General features: G+C 37.8%; 1 protein-coding gene and 1 long non-coding RNA gene across 13 annotated transcripts in view; one reads left to right on the top strand and one right to left on the bottom strand.

The window, feature by feature from the left end:
• LOC107132646 (uncharacterized) overlaps positions 1-18164 on the bottom strand; it is a 78829-nt gene that overhangs the window by 6897 nt on the left and 53768 nt on the right. The gene's annotated exons all lie outside the window — the stretch shown is intronic.
• The window catches only part of NR3C1 (nuclear receptor subfamily 3 group C member 1), a 147036-nt gene that overhangs the window by 107660 nt on the left and 21212 nt on the right, over positions 1-18164 (top strand). For 9 of the 12 annotated variants that reach the window (XR_009495049.1, XM_024993837.2, XM_059887929.1 and 6 more), the window contains exons 3-4: positions 3638-3804; positions 13149-13265. Coding sequence is in view for 11 of the 12 variants with exons in the window: in XM_024993837.2 (XP_024849605.1) it covers positions 3638-3804; positions 13149-13265 (284 nt within the window). In the remaining variant the exon portion in view is untranslated. The remainder of the gene's footprint in view (positions 1-3637; positions 3805-13148; positions 13266-18164) is intronic. The other 3 variants (NM_001206634.1, XM_024993840.2, XM_024993839.2) reach the window with 1 other exon arrangement.

Genomic DNA, 18164 nt, shown 5'->3' with positions numbered 1-18164 from the left:
AGAACACTGGAGTGGGTTGTCATTTCCTTCTCCAAGGCACGAAAGTGAAAAGTGAAAGTGAAGTCGCTCAGTCGTGTCCAACCCTCAGCGACCCCATGGACTGCAGCCTTCCAGGCTCCTCCATCCATGGGATTTTCCAGGCAACAGTTACTTGAGTGGGGTGCCATTGCCTTCTCCGCCAAGACCTTCCTACTTCTCTGTAAAACTCCGAACCGCAGCAGCTCCGCTGCCTTAGTCACAAGTTTCCATTAATCAGACATGGCTTGTGCCACACCTACAGCAGAGTAATTTCAGGTTATTCTCTTCCATTGTAGGCTTTCAATATGCATTCAGTCTATTCTCCGAAATCTAGCTGGGATCAATACCTTGTGATACAGAAGCATCCAGAAATTCTCTTCAACAATGTTGAGAGAAAAATATGAAACCCTGGCCCAGGTCTATTCCCAGAGCTGGGCTGGTAGGAATGCTGTCCTATTCACTAAGCCTCTAGATAAACATAGGGTTGGCTAAGTCCAGTATGCTTCATTTGAAGACAGAATTTAGGGGGACCTTTGGACTTGGTCAACACCGAAATCAGATTGATTATATTCTTTGCAGCCAAAGATGGAGAAGCTCTATACAGTCAGCAAAAACAAGACTGGGAGCTGACTGTGGCTCAGATCAGGAACTCCTTATTGCCAAATTCAGACTTAAATTGAAGAAAGTAAGGAAAACCACTAGACCATTCAGGTATGACCTAAACCAAATCCCTTATGATTATACAGTGGAAGTGAGAAGTAGATTTAAGGGACTAGATCTGATAGATAGAGTGCCTGATGAACTATGGATGGAGGTTCATGACACTGTACAGGAGACAGGGATCAAGACCATCCCCATGGAAAAGAAATGCAAAAAAGCAAAATGGCTGTCTGGGGAGGCCTTACAAATAGCTGTGAAAAGAAGAGAAGCGAAAAGCAAAGGAGAAAAGGAAAGATACAAGCATCTGAATGCAGAGTTCCAAAGAATAGCAAGGAGAGATAAGAAAGCCTCAGTGATCAATGCAAAGAAATAGAGGAAAACAACAGAATGGGAAAGACTAGAGATCTCTTCAAGAAAATTAGAGATACTTGGAATATTTCATGCAAAGATGGGCTCAATAAAGGACAGAAATGGTATGGACCTAACAGAAGGAGAAGATATTAAGAAAAGGTGGCAAGAAAACAGAAGAACTGTACAAAAAAGATAATCACGACCAAGATAATCATAATGGTGTGATCACTCACACTTACCTAGAGCCAGACATCCTGGAATGTGAAGTCAAGTGGGCCTTAAAAAGCATTACTACGAACAAAGCTAGTGGAGGTGATGGAATTCCAGTTGAGCTCTTTCAAATCCTCAAAGATGATGCTGTGAAAGTGTTGCACTCAATATGCCAGCAAATTGGAAAACTCAGCAGTGGCCACAGGACTGGAAAAGGTCAGTTTTCATTCCAATCCCAAAGAAAGGCAATGTCAAAGAATGCTCAAACTACCGTGCAATTGCACTCATCTCACACACTAGTAATGCTCAAAATTCTCCAAGCCAGGCTTCAGCAATATGTGAACTGTGAACTTCCTGATGTTCAAGCTGGTTTTAGAAAAGGCAGAGGAACCAGAGATCAAATCTGCTGGATCATGGAAAAAGCAAGAGAGTTCCAGAAAAAGATCTATTTCTGCTTTATTGACTATGCCAAAGCCTTTGACTGTGTGCATCACTATAAACTGTGGAAAATTCTTCAAGAGATGGGAATACCAGACCACCTGACCTGCCTCTTGAGAAACCTACATGAAGGTCAGGAAGCAACACTTAGAACTGGACATGGAACAATAGACAGGTTCCAAATAGGAAAAGGAATACGTCAAAACTGTATATTGTTACCCTGCTTATTTCACTTATATGCAGAGTACATCATGAGAAATGCTGGGCTGGAAGAAGCACAAGCTGGGATCAAGATTGCTGGGAGACATATCAATAACCTCAGATATGCAGATGACACCACCTTTATGGCAGAAAGTGAAGAGGAACTAAAAAGCCTCTTGATGAAAGTGAAAGTGGAGAGTGAAAAAGTTGGCTTAAGGCTCAACATTCAGAAAACTAACATCATGGCATCCGGTCCCATCACTTCATGGGAAATAGATGGGGAAACAGTGGATACAGTGGCAGACTATTTTTGGGGGCTCCAAAATCACTGCCGATGGTGACTGCAGCCATGAATTTAAAAGACGCTTACTCCTTGGAAGGAAAATCATGACCAACCTAGACAGCATATTAAAAAGCAGAGACATTACTTTGCCAACAAAGGTCTGTCTAGTCAAGGCTATGTTTTTTCCGGTGGTCATGTATGGATGTGAGAGTTGGACTGTGAGGAAAGCTGAGCACCGAAGAATTGATGCTTTTGAACTGTGGTGTTGGAGAAGACTCTTGAGAGTCCCTTGGACTGCAAGGAGATCCAACCAGTCCATTCTGAAGGAGATCAGCCCTGGGATTTCTTTGGAAGGAATGATGCTAAAGCTGAAACTCCAGTACTTTGGCCACCTCATGCGAAGAGTTGACTCATTGGAAAAGACTCTGATGCTGGGAGGGATTGGGGGCAGGAGGAGAAGGGGACGACAGAGGATGAGATGGCTGGATGGCATCACTGACTCGATGGACATGAGTTTGAGTGAACTCCAGGAGTTGGCGTTGGACCAGCAGGCCTGACGTTCTATGATTCATGGGTTCGCAAAGAGTCGGACACAACTGAGTGACTGAACTTGGAGTTTATCAGCATAACTGCTTAAAGTAACAAATTATTACTTTACAATTATTTTATTACAATTTATTACAATTATTTACAGTTATCTTAACTTTTATTCCTAAAACAGAAGAAAAAGATGTTACTTAATAAATATAATTTCTAACCATGTTGACAACCCAATTTCTTAAGTTAGTTTGTTCTGTGAATTAGTTTAAGCATATTTATAATTGATATTTAATCATGTTATTAGTTGCATTAATAAAGAGACAACTAACACCCAATCAAAGTTTATTCCTAAATATTATCTCTTTTAGAGAATAGGCTGATTAAGAATATTGCAGAGAGAAATTTCTTATATAGGTGGAATCTTTGGGGGGAAGATGGGTAATACTGTATCTCTTGATCATGGTGGTAATTACACAATTATTCCTTTAAAGATGATTGTAAACAGATGCTAAGCAACTAAAAATTATATCTAAGTAAAGCACAATTTCACCATTCTTCTTAAAGGATGTTTTTTTTGTTTTGTTTTTTGGGTTTTTTTTTTTTTGGCCATGCTGCGTGATGTGGGATTTCAGTTTTGACCAGGGATTGAACCTGGGACTGTGGACATGAAAGTGCCAAATCCTAACCACTAGACCTCCAGGGAACTTCTAAGGGATACTTAAAAATAAATGACCTGACTCTTAATTTTGTATAGAAGAATAAAACATTATTTGACTATGTCTAGGTAGGATTTTTTTAATGCTTGCCAGTATTTGAAATACATACGTTCAGTGTGAACATGTTTACTGTGGAGTGAAAAGGTAAGAGAACTGTATTTTGATAATTCTCTGACAGTCATGATAATTAAATCCTAACACTACTTTCTTCCTTCTCTAGCCCTGGAATGAGACCAGACGTAAGTTCTCCTCCATCCAGTTCCTCAGCAGCTACGGGACCACCTCCCAAACTCTGCCTAGTCTGCTCTGATGAAGCTTCAGGATGTCATTATGGGGTCTTGACTTGTGGAAGCTGTAAAGTATTCTTCAAAAGAGCAGTGGAAGGTAGTGTGTGTTTTGAAGAGTTTTATTTTTCCTCTATTTGGTTCCTTTTTCTCAGACTGGATTCTGTATGCAAAGCCTGTTAACACTAGAAGTCATTAAAATCAGGGAGAGGAGGGTGGCTCCTAACTCTTCTGGTGGGAAAAAGATACTTTTAAAAGCAAACTAAGATAAAACAGACAAGTAAAAATTGAAGGGAGGGAGTATGGTCAGAGAATGGAAAATAACCATAAGAAAGTGCTATGCATGTGAAATGATGGTTTTAGGTTTCGGCAGTAACTAGTGCTCATTGTATTAGTATTACCGACTTTAATTCCCATCAGTTAGCTAGTTTTAGAGCCACCAACTATTGTAGTCTGGCAAAAATGAGTGATAATGAGGGGGAAAAGTGTTTTGTTTTCTAATAAGCCGGGGCTGTGCTATGTGATATAAATGTGATGTAAGGACCTCCCACTGTCCTCTGGGAGGTCACAGTCTACTTGGAAGTGAAAGATGAGTTCATAGTTACAAGGTACAGAGATTATAATACAGAGGATCAAGTGACAAACTGCCTGGGGAGGTCAGGAAAAGTGTTTAAAAGAAAGTGATTTCACTTGACAAATATTATATTCATATAATGTTTACCCTTGTTACAGACTCAGTCTGCCCGTCACCTCCTTAAATTCATTCCATAAGCAAATTACTGAAGTCACACTAAATATTACCAGTGAATCCTTTTGGGAAAAACTGTTGTGTAAAGTAGTTATTTGTAAAGCAGTTAGAAGGCAGTGTGGCCTGAACGGATTACCTAAAGCTCTGATTAGATAATTATATTTTTTAAAAATTAATATATTTATTCACAGTACATGAAGTACTATTATTTGCCTTCAGTTGTGTTTGCATATGCTTAAGGGTTAGATGAGTCATTTTCTTTTGTTTGGATTGCTTTTAATACATTAGCAAACTATAAAATTACTTACGTTATTCCATAGAGAGCACAGGAATTCAGGCTTTAACCAGCTTGGTTATCACCCAACAACTGAGTAGAGTCATTAAGTAAGCTCATCCCTAATTAATGCAGTGCTACTGACAAAGTAGATGTTACAGCGTCTTCTTGTCCTCACTTTACTTTATTCAGCACTTTCTTCACTGATTAGTTCTGTCCATTGTGTAAATGTGATAACAGTGTTACAGCATTCCTGTATATAATAAGTAATATTGACAGATTTAATTCTGAAAGTGAAATTCAGAATGAGACAATGGAGCCCTAAAAGAAATACAGGTATTAAAAAAAATTTTTTTTCACTCTCCCTCATTTTAACTAAAATTATTTCTTTAAAATGGGGCTACAAATTCCAGTTCCAGTGCCTACAGGGATTGACTATGTGTCATTCTGGCCAAATACAATACCAAATGAGTGAAGAAGGGCAGTCACTGATATTAGAGGGTGCAAGCATGCCTTACCTAAAAGCATCCAAATGCAATTTAAAAAGAAAAGAAAAGCTAAATATATTACAAGTATGAAAAGCTAAATATATTACAAATAAGACATCACTGCAGGCCATATGTCCCTTAGGCTTTAGGATTAAATTCTCTGCTTTAGAATTAAATTCCTACACGTGCTTTTAGCTATGAGTATGTGAATATTAGCTATGCTCTTGCAAAATATATATACGTATTTCAGTTAAATATGAGATAGCTAGATTACATGATAAACAAGAAAAGGTTAAAATGTAAACTGTGTTAAGTAAATCCTTTATTTGGATTTAAATTTTCTGCGTGGTCCCTTCCAGCTCTAAAATTCTGTAATCACTTGCTAACCTAATTTGTAGCAGATCTTCCCAACCCAGGGGTTGAACGTGGGTCTCCTGAATTGCAGGTAGATTTTTTCCCATCTGAGCCACCAGGGAAGCCCTAAGTAAATCCTTTATTTGGATTTAAATATTCTCCAGAGTCCCTTCCAGCTCTAAAATTCTGTAATCACTTGCTAACCTAACTCACAGCAGATCTACTTTTCCCTTTCTAGATATGATGGGAATCTGTTTTAAGCCCATATACAGATTTTAGAGCACTTTCTTGAACAGTTACAAAGATGAAGCTTGTGTGATTTTCATTACACTACATTCATTCCATTTTTAATACTTGCCAGAAATTATAGGTTATCCACCAGACATAGTATCATAAAGATCCAAAAGTTAAATATTTTTAGAAAATTTGTACAAGTTTTACTTATCCATACAAGCCAGATCAAGGATTGAGATTTTGAATTTTATTCATTATTCTGTAAGTTACTTTCTGTGTACAGAAAAGAATTTGGATAGCTTCTTTTCTTCAGATGTATATTAGTTCAGTGGTCTTTTTTCACTGAGTCCCTTCTTCTTATGCTCCCTTAGCACAAATTGCATATAATCTTTGTGGTGAGTCATAATGGAGACAGACACATGCTACTTTTATTAATAATTTACCAAGTACTATGTTTTACGTATGTCATACTTCCCTGGGTCAGGAAGATCCCCTGGAGAAGGGAATGGCAACCCACTCCAGTATTCTTGTCTGGGAAATCCCATAGACAGAGGAGCCTGGAGGGTGACAGTCCATGGGGTAGCAAAGAGACACAACTGAGTGACTAGCACACCCAAGTACTATGTTTTATATATGTCATACTACTAAATTAGCAGTTCTATGAGCTCTTAAATGCTCTTATGATCCATATTTGATACACTAGGGAACTGACACTCACAGCTTAAGCAACAGACTTAGGATTCAAGCATAGCTATCTGCAAACAGGCTCTTAACCTCAGTGCTACACTGACTTGAAAGGATAAAAATCTCAACTCCTGGCAGTTTATAATCTAGTTAGATACTGAGATGAAAGCAATAACAAAGGAATTATTTATAGTGTTTATTGAGTGCTTACAATGTGTTCAGTTCAGTTCAGTCGCTCAGTTGTATCTGACTCTTTGTGACCCCATGAACCGCAGCACGCCAGGCATCCCTGTCCATCACCAACTCCCAGAGTTTACCCAAACCCATGTCCATCGAGTCAGTGATGCCATCCAACCATCTTATCCTGTGTCATCCCCTTCTCCTCCTGCCCTCAATCTTTCCCAGCATCAGGGTCTTTTCAGATGAGTCAGCTCTTCACATCAGGTGGCCAAAGTATTGGAGTTTCAGCTTCAACATCAGTCCTTCCAAAGACCACCCAGGACTGATCTCCTTTGGAAATGGACTGGTTGGATCTCCTTGCAGTCCAAGGGACTCTCAAGAGTCTTCCCAACACCACAGTTCAAAAGCATCAATTCTTTGGCACAGCTTTCTTCACAGTCCAACTCTCACGTCCATTCATGACCACTGGGAAAACCATAGCCTTGACTAGATGGCAGTATTTTTAATATGCTGTCTAGGTTGGTCATAACTTTCCTTCTAAGGAGTAAGCGTCCTGTAATTTCATGGCTGCAATCACCATCTGCAGTAATTTTGGAGCCCAGAAAAAAAAAAAAAAAAAAGTCAGCCACTGTTTCCCCATCTATTTGCCATGAAATGATGGGACTGGATGCCATGATCTTAGTTTTCTGAATGTTGAGCTTTAAGCCAACTTTTTCACTCTCCTCTTTGACTTTCATCAAGAGGCTCTTTAGTTCTTTTTGACTTTCTGCCGTAAGGGTGGTGTCATCTGCATATCTGAGGTTATTGATATTTCTCCCGGCAATCTTGATTCCAGCTTTGCTTCCTCCAGCCCAGCGTTTCTCTTGATGTACTCTGCATATAAGTGTGTTACAATGTGTTAGGCACTATTTTAAGAATGTTCTTCACAACTGCCTTTAACCCTTGCAGAAGCACAGTGAGGTAGATGCTAATTTTCCAGCTTTACAGATGGAGAAACCGGGAGCTCAGAAAGGTTAATAAACATTACTGAGATCACACAGCTAGGCAGCAGAGCTGCAATTCAGACCAAGGGCTTCCTAGCAACCTTGCCAAGTGTACTTTGCACTATACTACACTGTTTTGAGAGCAGCAAAGAAGCTGAAGCTTTCAAGCTGTCTAACTCAAGCTGACAGTCACAGCTCACATTTGAAACTTGGGTACTTCCAGCAGAGTATGTACAAATAACAGAAAACCCTAGATGATACCGTTTGCTGTGTGGCTCGTTTCCTGTACTCTGTTAATTATCTTGATCATGTCCATGTATCATTCTTCTGTTTACTACCTAGTATTTTTCTTGGATCACTCTTTTTTATAACTTAATTTATTTAAAATAACTATTAGTTTTACTATCCCTACTGTGTTAGTTATCTGTTGATGTGTAACAAATGACCCCCCAAATTAGTGTCTAGAAACAACAGATGTTAATTATGTCACACAGTTTTCTTAAGAGTCAGGAATTTGGGAGCAGCTTATTAGCTGGGTAGTCCTAGGACTCTCATGAAGTTATATTCAGACTGTTGGTGGAAGCTGCAGTCATCTGAAGGTTTGACTGGGGCTACAAAATCTTCCAGCTCATCAGCACTGCTTTTGGCAGGAAGCTTCAGTTCCTCATTATGTGGGTCTCTTCTAATGCTGCTCTCAACATAGCAACTGGCATGCCCCAGAACAAATGATCCACAGGGAGAGACTGTGATGAATATGAGAATGTATTTTCTTTATTACTTAATCTCAGATGTGACATAATCACTTTGGCCCTATTTTGTTGGTCACACGCCAGTCCTGGTATAGTGTGGGAAGGGTAATCAGAGTGTGATTACCAAGAGACAGAGACCACTGAGGGTCAGCTTGGAGGCAGGCTACAACTTCTACCAGAAATAATCAGTTTTTGGCATTTGATTCTGGTTTTTTTTTTAATTTATTTATTTTAGTTGGAGGCTAATTGCTTTACAATATCGTGGTGGTTTTTGTCATACATTGACATGAATCAGCCACAGGTGTACATGTGTGCCCCATCCCATCCCTCTGGGTTGTCCCAGTGCACCAGCTTTGAGTGTCCAGTTTCGTGCATCAAACTTGGACTGGTCATCTATTTCACATATGGTAATTATACATGTTTCAATGCTGTTCTCTCAAATCATCCCACCCTAGCCTTCTCCCACAGAGTCCAGAAGTCTGTTCTTTACATCTGTGTCTCTTGCTGTCTTGCATATAGGGTCATCATTACCATCTTTCTAAATTCCATATGTATGCATTAATATACTGTATTGGTGTTTTTCTTTCTTGACTTACTTCACTCTGTGTAATAGGCTCCAGTTTCATCCACCTCATTAGAACTGATTCAAATGCATCTTTTTAATAGATGAGTAATATTCCATTGTGTGTATGTACCAAAACTTTCCTATCCATTCGTCTGCTGATGGATATATAGGTTGCTTCCATGTCCTAGCTATAGTAAACAGTGCTGCAGTCAACAGTGGGGTACATGTGCCTCTTTCAGTTCTGGTTTCCTCAGTGTGTATGCCCAGCAGTGGGATTGCTGGGTCATATGGCAGTTCTAGTTCCAATTTTTTAAGGAATCTCCACACTGTTCTCCATTGTAGCTGTACCAGTTTGCATTCCCACTAACAGTGTAAGAGAGTTCCCTTTTCTTCACAACCTCTCCAGCATTTATTGTTTGTATACTTTTTGATAGCAGTCATTCTGACCAACGTGAGATGGTAAACCTCATTGTGGTTTTGATTTGCATTTCTCTGATAATGACTGATGTTGAGCATCTTTTCATGTGTTTGTTACAGCTGTATGTCTTCTTTGGAGAAATGTCTGTTTAGTTCTTTGGCCCATTTTTTGATTGGGTCATTTATTTTTCTGGTATTGAGCTGCATGAGCTGCTTGTATATTTTTGAGATTAATTCTTTGTCAGTTGCTTCGTTATGCCATTATTTTCTCCCATTCTGAAGGCTGTCTTTTCACCTTGCTTATAGCTTCTTTCATTGTACAAGAGCTTTTAGCTTAATTAGGTCCCATTTTTTAATTTGTACTCTGGGAGGTGGGTCATAGAGGATCTTGCTGTGATTTATGTCAAAGAGTGTTTTGCCTATGTTTTCCTTTAGGAGTTTTTATAGTTCCTGGTCTTATATTTAAATCTTTAATCCATTTTGAGTTTTTTTTGTGTGTATGGTGTTAGAAAGTGTTCTAGTTTCATCCTGCTAGCAGTAGTTGACCAGCTTTCCCAGCACCAGTTGTTAAAAGACATTGTCTTTTCTCCATTGTATATTTTTGCCTCGTTTGTCAAGATGTCCATAGGTGTGTGGATTTATTTCTGGGCTTTCTATTTTGTTCTATTGATCTATATTTCTGTCTTTGTGCCAGTACCATACTGTCTTGATGCCGGTAACTTTGTAGTATAGTCTGAAGTCAGGCAGGTTGATTCCTCCAGTTCCATTCTTCTTTCTCAAGATTGCTTTGGCTATTTGAGGTTTTTTTATATTTCCATACAAATTGTGAAATTATTTGTTCTAGTTCTGTGAAAAATACCATTGGTAGTTTGGTAGGGATTGCATTCAATCTGTAGATTGCTTTGGGTAGTATATTCATTTTCACTATATTGATTCTTCTGATCCATGAACATGGTATATTTCTCCATCTATTTGTGTCATCTTTGATTTCTTTCATCAGTGTTTTATAGTTTTCTATACATAGGTCCTTTGTTTCTTTAGGTAGATTTATTCTTAATATTTTATTCTTGGTGAATGGGATTGTTTCCTTAATTTCTCATTCTGTTTTCTCATTGTTAGTGTATGGAATGCAAGGGAGTTCTGTGTAATAATTTTATATCCTTCAACTTTACTATATTTATTGATTAGCTCTAATAATTTTCTGGTGGTGCCTTGAGGGTTTTCTATGTGGAGGATCATGTCATCTGCAAACAGTGAGAGCTTTACTTCTTCTTTTCCAATCTGGATTCCTTTTCTTTCTTTTTCTGCTCTGACTGCTATGGCCAAAACTTCCAAAACTATGTTGAATAGCAGTGGTGAGAGAGGGAACCCTTGTCTTACTCCTGAATTGAGGGGAAATGCTTTCAATTTTTCACCATTGAGGATAATGTTTGCTGTGGGTTTATCATATATGGCTTTTATTATGTTGAGGTATATTCCTTCCATGCCTGCTTTCTGAAGAGTTTTTATCATAAATGGGTGCAAAAACTGATTTTTACTGTAAAAATAAGGACAATACAAACAAAATGATACTGAGAAATCCCAGCTGGCCTGAAGGCTTTTCTCCTGACATCTGCCCTCTCTCTCGTTAGAAAACAAATTTACCAAGTGGTAGAAGACACAGAAACTCCAAACTGAAATGTCTTGTCTTATCATATGTATTGACAGGGAGTACGTATCCATGCCTTGTAAATAGTGACCACTAGTTGAAACTCTTTTTATAGATAAGATACCCACAGACTTGTCCAACTTCATACTAATAACCAGATAGAGCATTTGAACTTACGAAGGTACATTGCCCCCTGATTCTGTAGCTCAGATTCTTAATTGTGGTGAAGATATACCTGGGATAAAGAAAACATTATTAGGGCTTCCTTGGTGGGTCAGTGGTAAAGAATCCACCTGTTAATGCAGGAGACGCAGACTCAATCCCTGATCTGGGAAGATCCCTTATGCTACAGAGCAACTTAGCCCATGCGCCACAACTGCTGAAGCCCAAGCACTGCAACTAGAGAGCAGCCCCTGCTTGCCACAACCAGAGAAAAGCCCACACAGCAAGGAAGACCCAGCACAGCCAAAAAAAATAAATATTAGCTTAACATGCACATTCTGAGCTTTTGGTTAGATATAAAGCACTGAAACTTTCTCTGTGTTTACCAATAATTTTTTTAATTGTCCCTTCTAGTTTACTGAAGAACAATAATTCAGGGATAGTCTTATGGGTTAAAACGTTTTCATTATTATAACTGCTTCAACTATGATTTTATCTGTTGTTCCTTATTTAATTCTGTATAATAGAATTATTGGGTTAGAGCTTCTATTTCATATCCAAGAAAAGAAGCTAGGAAACTTACACAATACAGAAAGGAATAGAAATGACTGGTACAGACACTTGGCACTGGAGAACAACTCTGGAACAAAGCTGAATTGTAGACCAGTAGTCAAATTCTGTGGCCTGTTCCTCACAAAGAACTGAAACTGATGTAGTTAACCATCTACCCCAAACTAATGCTTAACAAGCCCTGTGATTTAACATGTTAGGAAGAAGTGAATATAGTTTGTTTTATCCAAATCAAGTAGATTATTCTGTACATAAAGGATCTTTTCCTAATATCAGAACTAGGTATATTCAACCTTATGAATTGATTATTATGTTTCTCTTTTCTTTGAATATGATTTGTTTTTGAGAAGACAAATGTCCTGCAATCTTCTGAATACCACCCCCTCTAGTGTAAGGACATGGACTCTTAACTATCCAGTGTATCTATTTAGATATGCTGGTCTTGTGTAGAAGGATCCTTTCAGTTTTAATGCCAGGCTAGCAAATCCTCAGATAGCTTTCTTCAACAAAAGAGGGTACACTGAGGGTAGAGGGAAAGTAGGAAGACTTTTTGTCTTTCCCTTTTAAATTTCCCTTGAAATTTTTTGACAGGTAAAACTGCATTTCTACCTCTTAACACATTTAATACTGGGTCCCAGAAGATTTTAGACAGTAACAATCATCAGTAGCTGGTGTCTAAAAACATGTGAAATCATTTAAAAATCTCCCTAAGTTACAGATAGAGTAGTTTAGTTTGCCAAGTCTGTGATTTACCTAATTGCTGGCCACCTTAACACAATTTAAGATTAAGCCTTTACTAATAACTTCATTTAAAATTTGGAAGGGAAGCATACTTTATTTGCATGTGGTGGTGCAATGATGAATTAAAGTAATTTTCCCTTTGGTACTCTCACCATATTTTTAAACCAGTTTCCTCTTTGTTTAATCCTGCTAAGCATTAGATTAGAAGTATAATAAAACAGTGATTACAGAGGTCTTCTATAATGGTTAAGAAACTGTTTAAAGCACAATTTAAAGAACAGTTTATCAAGGAAGAGGTAGTGACTGGAAAGGAGCAAAAAGAGGGTTTGTGGGGTACTTTCTGCTTCTTAATAAGTTTATTAGGTGATAAATTTATGATTTGTGTACTTCTCTGTATGTATACTGCAGTAATTTTTTTTTTAATGAACTATGCTTGTTAAACAATATGAAAGACTTTACTTGTTAAACAATATGAAAGACTTTACTTTTTAAATTGATCTCTCACTTTGTATTGGATGTACAGTATGCGTGCCTTCATCAGTGCCTTTGGTCCTTGGCTATGTTCCCCGAAAACAACAAAAAAGAGCCTCCCCATAAAAATATCCTTTAAGGCCTGGGAAATTTTAACAGTGCCTTTATTTTCCATGTAGGACAGCACAATTATCTTTGTGCTGGAAGAAATGATTGTATCATTGATAAAATTCGAAGAAAAAACTGCCCAGCATGCCGCTATAGAAAATGCCTTCAAGCTGGAATGAACCTGGAAGGTAATGTAAATATCGAAAATGAATGTCTTTGCACCATATAAAAATTTATCACTTTACTTTTGAAAAAAATCAGTAAGCAGATGCAATAATTAAAAGTAGGATTTTTAGAAAGTTGTACTTTTCTAAGAATTTGTCCATTTTATTGGCATATAATTATTGATGGTAGTCTCTTATGATCCTTTGTATTTCTGTGTTGTCTGTTGTGATCTCTCCATTTTCATTTCTAATTTTATTGATTTTTCTCACTTTGTTTCTTGATGAGTCTGGCTAATGGTTTGTCAATTTTATTTATCCTTTCAAAGAACCAGCTTTTGGCTTTGTTGATTTTTGCTATGGTCTCTTGTTTCTTTTGCATTTATTTCTGCCCTAATTTTTTAAGATTTCTTTCCTTCTACTAACCCTGGGGTTCTTCATTTCCTCCTTTTCTAGTTGCTTTAGGTGTAGAGTTAAGTTATTTATTTGACTTTTTTCTTGTTTCTTGAGGTATGCCTGTATTGCTATGAACTTTCCCCTTAGGACTGCTTTTACAGTGTCCCACAGGTTTTGGGTTGTTGTGTTTTCATTTTCATTCGTTTCTATGCATTTTTTGATTTCTTCTGTGATTTGTTGGTTATTCAGCAGCGTGTTGTTCAGCCTCCATATGTTGGAATTTTTAATAGTTTTTCTCCTGTAATTGAGACCTAATCTTACTGCATTGTTGTCAGAAAAGATGCTTGGAATGATTTCAATTGTCTTTGAATTTACCAAGGCTAGATTTATGGCCCAGGATGTGATCTATCCTGGAGAAGTTTCCATGTGCGTTTGAGAAAAAGGTGAAATTCATTGTTTTGGGGTGAAATGTCCTATAGATATTAGGTCTAACTGGTCTATTAAATGAGTATTTCATATTCTGTTTATGGTTATCAACTCTTATTACATAGACTGACTTCATTATAGCCAAACTATACATGAAGAAAGAAAATTATGTAATAATCAAACTTGTAATACTTGAAGAAACATTACTTTGGTCTTTATTTCTTTTTTCAAACACAACTATTTGCTAGGGTTAGTATAGAAACAAGTCAGAATTATTCTGTTATTTACCTTTTACTTTGCATATACATGTATATATCAATCTTTTATTTCGAACCTACAGTGGGGAAAAAGTGAAGAAAGCCTTCAATGGGTTTTTTCAAGCAAAGAAGAAATGTGAAACTAGTTATGAATGAGTTTCATATTCTTGCTTATATAACAAGTGTAATTAACATTGATATTATTTGAAATCTTTTCCCTGGGGTAGCAAGTTTGGAATTTTGCTTTAGTTGAAGGTGGTAGTGGTGCACTTCAATTCAGCAAGTTTTCACCAAAGCAGGCATTAGACATAAAATGAATAAAACAGTGTCTGTATTCAAAATCAGTAAAGTAGTGCCTGTACTCAAGCACTTTACTGTCTAGTTAGGTTGCAGAGTCAACACAAAATGGTACAACACACTATAAGATAAACAGGAGCAAGAGGTCGGTCACCTGATTCTGTCCTAAAACGCAAAAAAAAAAAAGCAACACTGAATTTTAAATCTAGAGATGTTCAGTAGGAGTTAGATGGAAAATCGGGGCAGAGACAGGATCAGACTTGAATTTTGGAAAGACTAATCTACGAACAAAGCTAGTGGAGGTGATAGAATTCCAGCTGAGCTGTTTCAAATCCTAAAAGATGATGCTGTGAAAGTGTTGCACTCAGTATGCCAGCAAATTTGGAAAACACAGCAATGGCCACAGGACTGAAAAAGGTCAGTTTTCATTCCAATCCCAAAGAAAGGCAATGCCAAAGAATGCTCAAACTACCGCACAGTGGCACTCAACAACACACTAGTAAAGTAATGCTCAAAATCCTCCAAGCCAGGCTTCAGCAATACGTGAACCGTGAACTTCCAGATGTTCAAGCTGGTTTTAGAAAAGGCAGAGGAACCAGAGATCAAATTGCCAACATCCGCTGGATCATGGAAAAAACAAGAGAGTTCCAGAAAAACATCTATTTCTGCTTTATTGACTTACGCCTAAGCTTTTGTGTGGATCACAACAAACTGGAAAATTCTTAAAGAAGATGGGAATACCAGACCACCTGACCTGCCTCCTGAGAAATCAATATGCAGGTCAGGAAGCAACAGTTAGAACTGGACATGGAACAACAGACTGGTTCCAAATCGGGAAAGGAGTACATCAAGGCTGTATATTGTCACCCTGCTTATTTAACTTATATGCAGAGTACATCATGGGAAATGCTGGCTGAATGAAGCACAGGCTAGAATCAAGATTGGCAGGAGAAATATCAATAACCTCAGATATGCAGATGACACCACTCTTATGGCAGAAAGCAAAGAAGAACTAAAGAGCCTCTTGATGAAACTGAAAGAGGAAAGTGAAAAAGTTGGCTTAAAGCTCAATATTCCATAAACTAAGATCATGGCATCCGGTCCCATCACTTCATGGGAAATAGATGTGGAAACAGTGAGAGGCTTTATTTTGGGGGGCTCCAAAATCACTGCAGATGGTGACTGCAGCCAGGAAATTAAAAGACGCTTGCTCCTTGGAAGCAAAGCTATGACCAACCTAGACAGCATATTCAAAAGCAGAGACATTACTTTACCAACAAAGGTCCATCTAGTCAAGACTATTGTGTTTCCAGTGGTCATGTATGGATGTGAGAGTTGGACCATAAAGCTAGCTGAGCACTGAAGAATTGATGCTTTTGAACTGTGGTGTTGGAAAAGACTCTTGAAAGAGTCCCTTGGACTGTAAGGAGATCCAACCAGTCCATCCTAAAGGAGATCAGTCCTGAATATTCATTGCAAGGACTGATGCTGGGAAAGATTCAAGGCAGGAGCAGAAGAGGATGACAGAGGATGAGATGGTTGGATGGCATCACCAACTTGATGGACATGAGTTTGAGCAAGCTCCAGGAGTTGGTGATGGACAGGGAAGCCTGGCGTACTGCAGTCTGTGGGGTCGCAAAGAGTCGGACCTGACTGACTGAACTGAACTGAATCTTGTATATGGTGCTATTAGAGGAAGGATGAAATCCATGTGGTTCTTCTGACAGAAAAGAGACTAACTGTTGGGGCTATCCAGTACATACTGCGTACATGTTTTAAAACATAAAGTAGATTTATGGCTGTAACTGCAGTCTTAATTCCCCAATCCACACAAGAACATTCTCAGTTCTTCATATTACTTTGATAGCAAAAAAGATTAGTCTTTTCTTCACCATATTTAGAAACATTCATGACACATCAATCACTTAGCCCACTTTTTTCCCAGCATGCCTACGTTCTTAAACTTTACTACAGGGTGCCAATGTGTTAAACATTGATTTAAAGAAAATGATAAATGCCCATCTTCTTATAGGTGTTACCAAAGCTACAGAGATTGACTACAAATTCACGTAGACATTCAGTGCCACAAGGATAATTTATTACCAAAACCAGATAGTTATTCCTCATTTCTTACATCTCTGTGCATATTTTAGTTTCATCTTCCTTCTCTCTGACCATTTAAATGAATATGTATTACTGCATGCCAGCTTTTAGTGACTGGTTTATATGTTTTGCCCTCCAGCCCCAGTTTTACTGCTTTCCTTTAATTCCCCAAGTAGTTCATTCAAAGAACAAACTCAGCATTTGGTCCTATCACTAATACAGTGCGGCTGCTTTAACATCTTTAGATGCTTTCCCGAATACACACCAAGTTTAACTTTCATCTGGAGCTCTAAGCAGTGTTAATCATCTTTTCACATGCCTATAGGCCACCAAAAAAGGGGGGTTGTTTGATTTTTGTTGACAAGTTGTATGAGCTGTTTGTATATTTTGAAAATTAAGCTCTGTTGAATCATTTGCAAGTATTTTCTTCCTGTCTTTAGATTGTCTTTTTATTTCTATTGCCTTGTGAGACTTACCTAAGAAAACATGGGTATGATTGTCAGAAAATCTTTTGCCTGTGTTCTCTTATAGAAGTTTTATGATAAGGTGAGAATACTTTAAAGTCCTCCAGTTTGTCATTATTCTTTCTTCTGCTCTAATGTAGAGTGTAAGAACACATATTCTAGACAAATTTAAAGTTATGGTTAATAGTAGTTTTTAAAGTACTGTTTCAGTGTATTTATTTGGGACATGCATGTTCTCATTTGTCAACAAAATATATACTTCCTGATTTTGAGGCCTGGGTGTCAGTAAGATATGATAACTTTGGTTGTTTAAAGAGTTCCCTTAATGTCTAGGAGCTCTTCCATTTTTAACTTTGTCACTCCTCTTTAAACTTGGACTACGTGAATTCAGAATATTTTCCAACTGTATTTTACTACCAGTTGAGATGGTGATCGTGTGCCAAGAACTGTTTTATGCATTTTATATATTCTAACTGATTTAATTATCAACAGATCCTATGAGGTAGGTACTGACATTATCCTCATTTTATAGAAGAGGAAACAAAGGCCCAGAGAATAGGGCACAGATACCCAGCTACTCAGTGGCAGAGCCAGGATTATATTCCAACATGTTGGTTTCATATTTATGCTCTCTACTGCACCATACTGTGTCTTCAATAGAGCATGGTAAAATAAATTAGAGCATGTCTGTCATGATTGTATTTCTCTGTTTTGAAACAGTAACGGAAAATTCTTAAATGTTTGAGCACAGAGCACAGTAAGAAATGGGACCATTCTACCCAACCAAACGACAGGGTTTTTTTTTTTTTTTTTACCCCCAACACTGCACATGGATATACATAGTTCTTGCCCCTACATCTGTCCTCCACAAACTATGTACTTTGTCATTTTAGGGACAAAATATATAATAATTATTTTTAAATGTGACTATCATTTACTTTTCCTTAACACAATGGTCTGCATACCTGATAACTGAGACAGAT

This window comes from Bos taurus, chromosome 7, assembly GCF_002263795.3.
Source record: "Bos taurus isolate L1 Dominette 01449 registration number 42190680 breed Hereford chromosome 7, ARS-UCD2.0, whole genome shotgun sequence".
NCBI lineage: Eukaryota > Metazoa > Chordata > Mammalia > Artiodactyla > Bovidae > Bos > Bos taurus.
The sequence above is the reverse complement of the archived record's forward strand: the minus strand, read 5'-3'. Positions and strand labels throughout refer to the sequence as shown.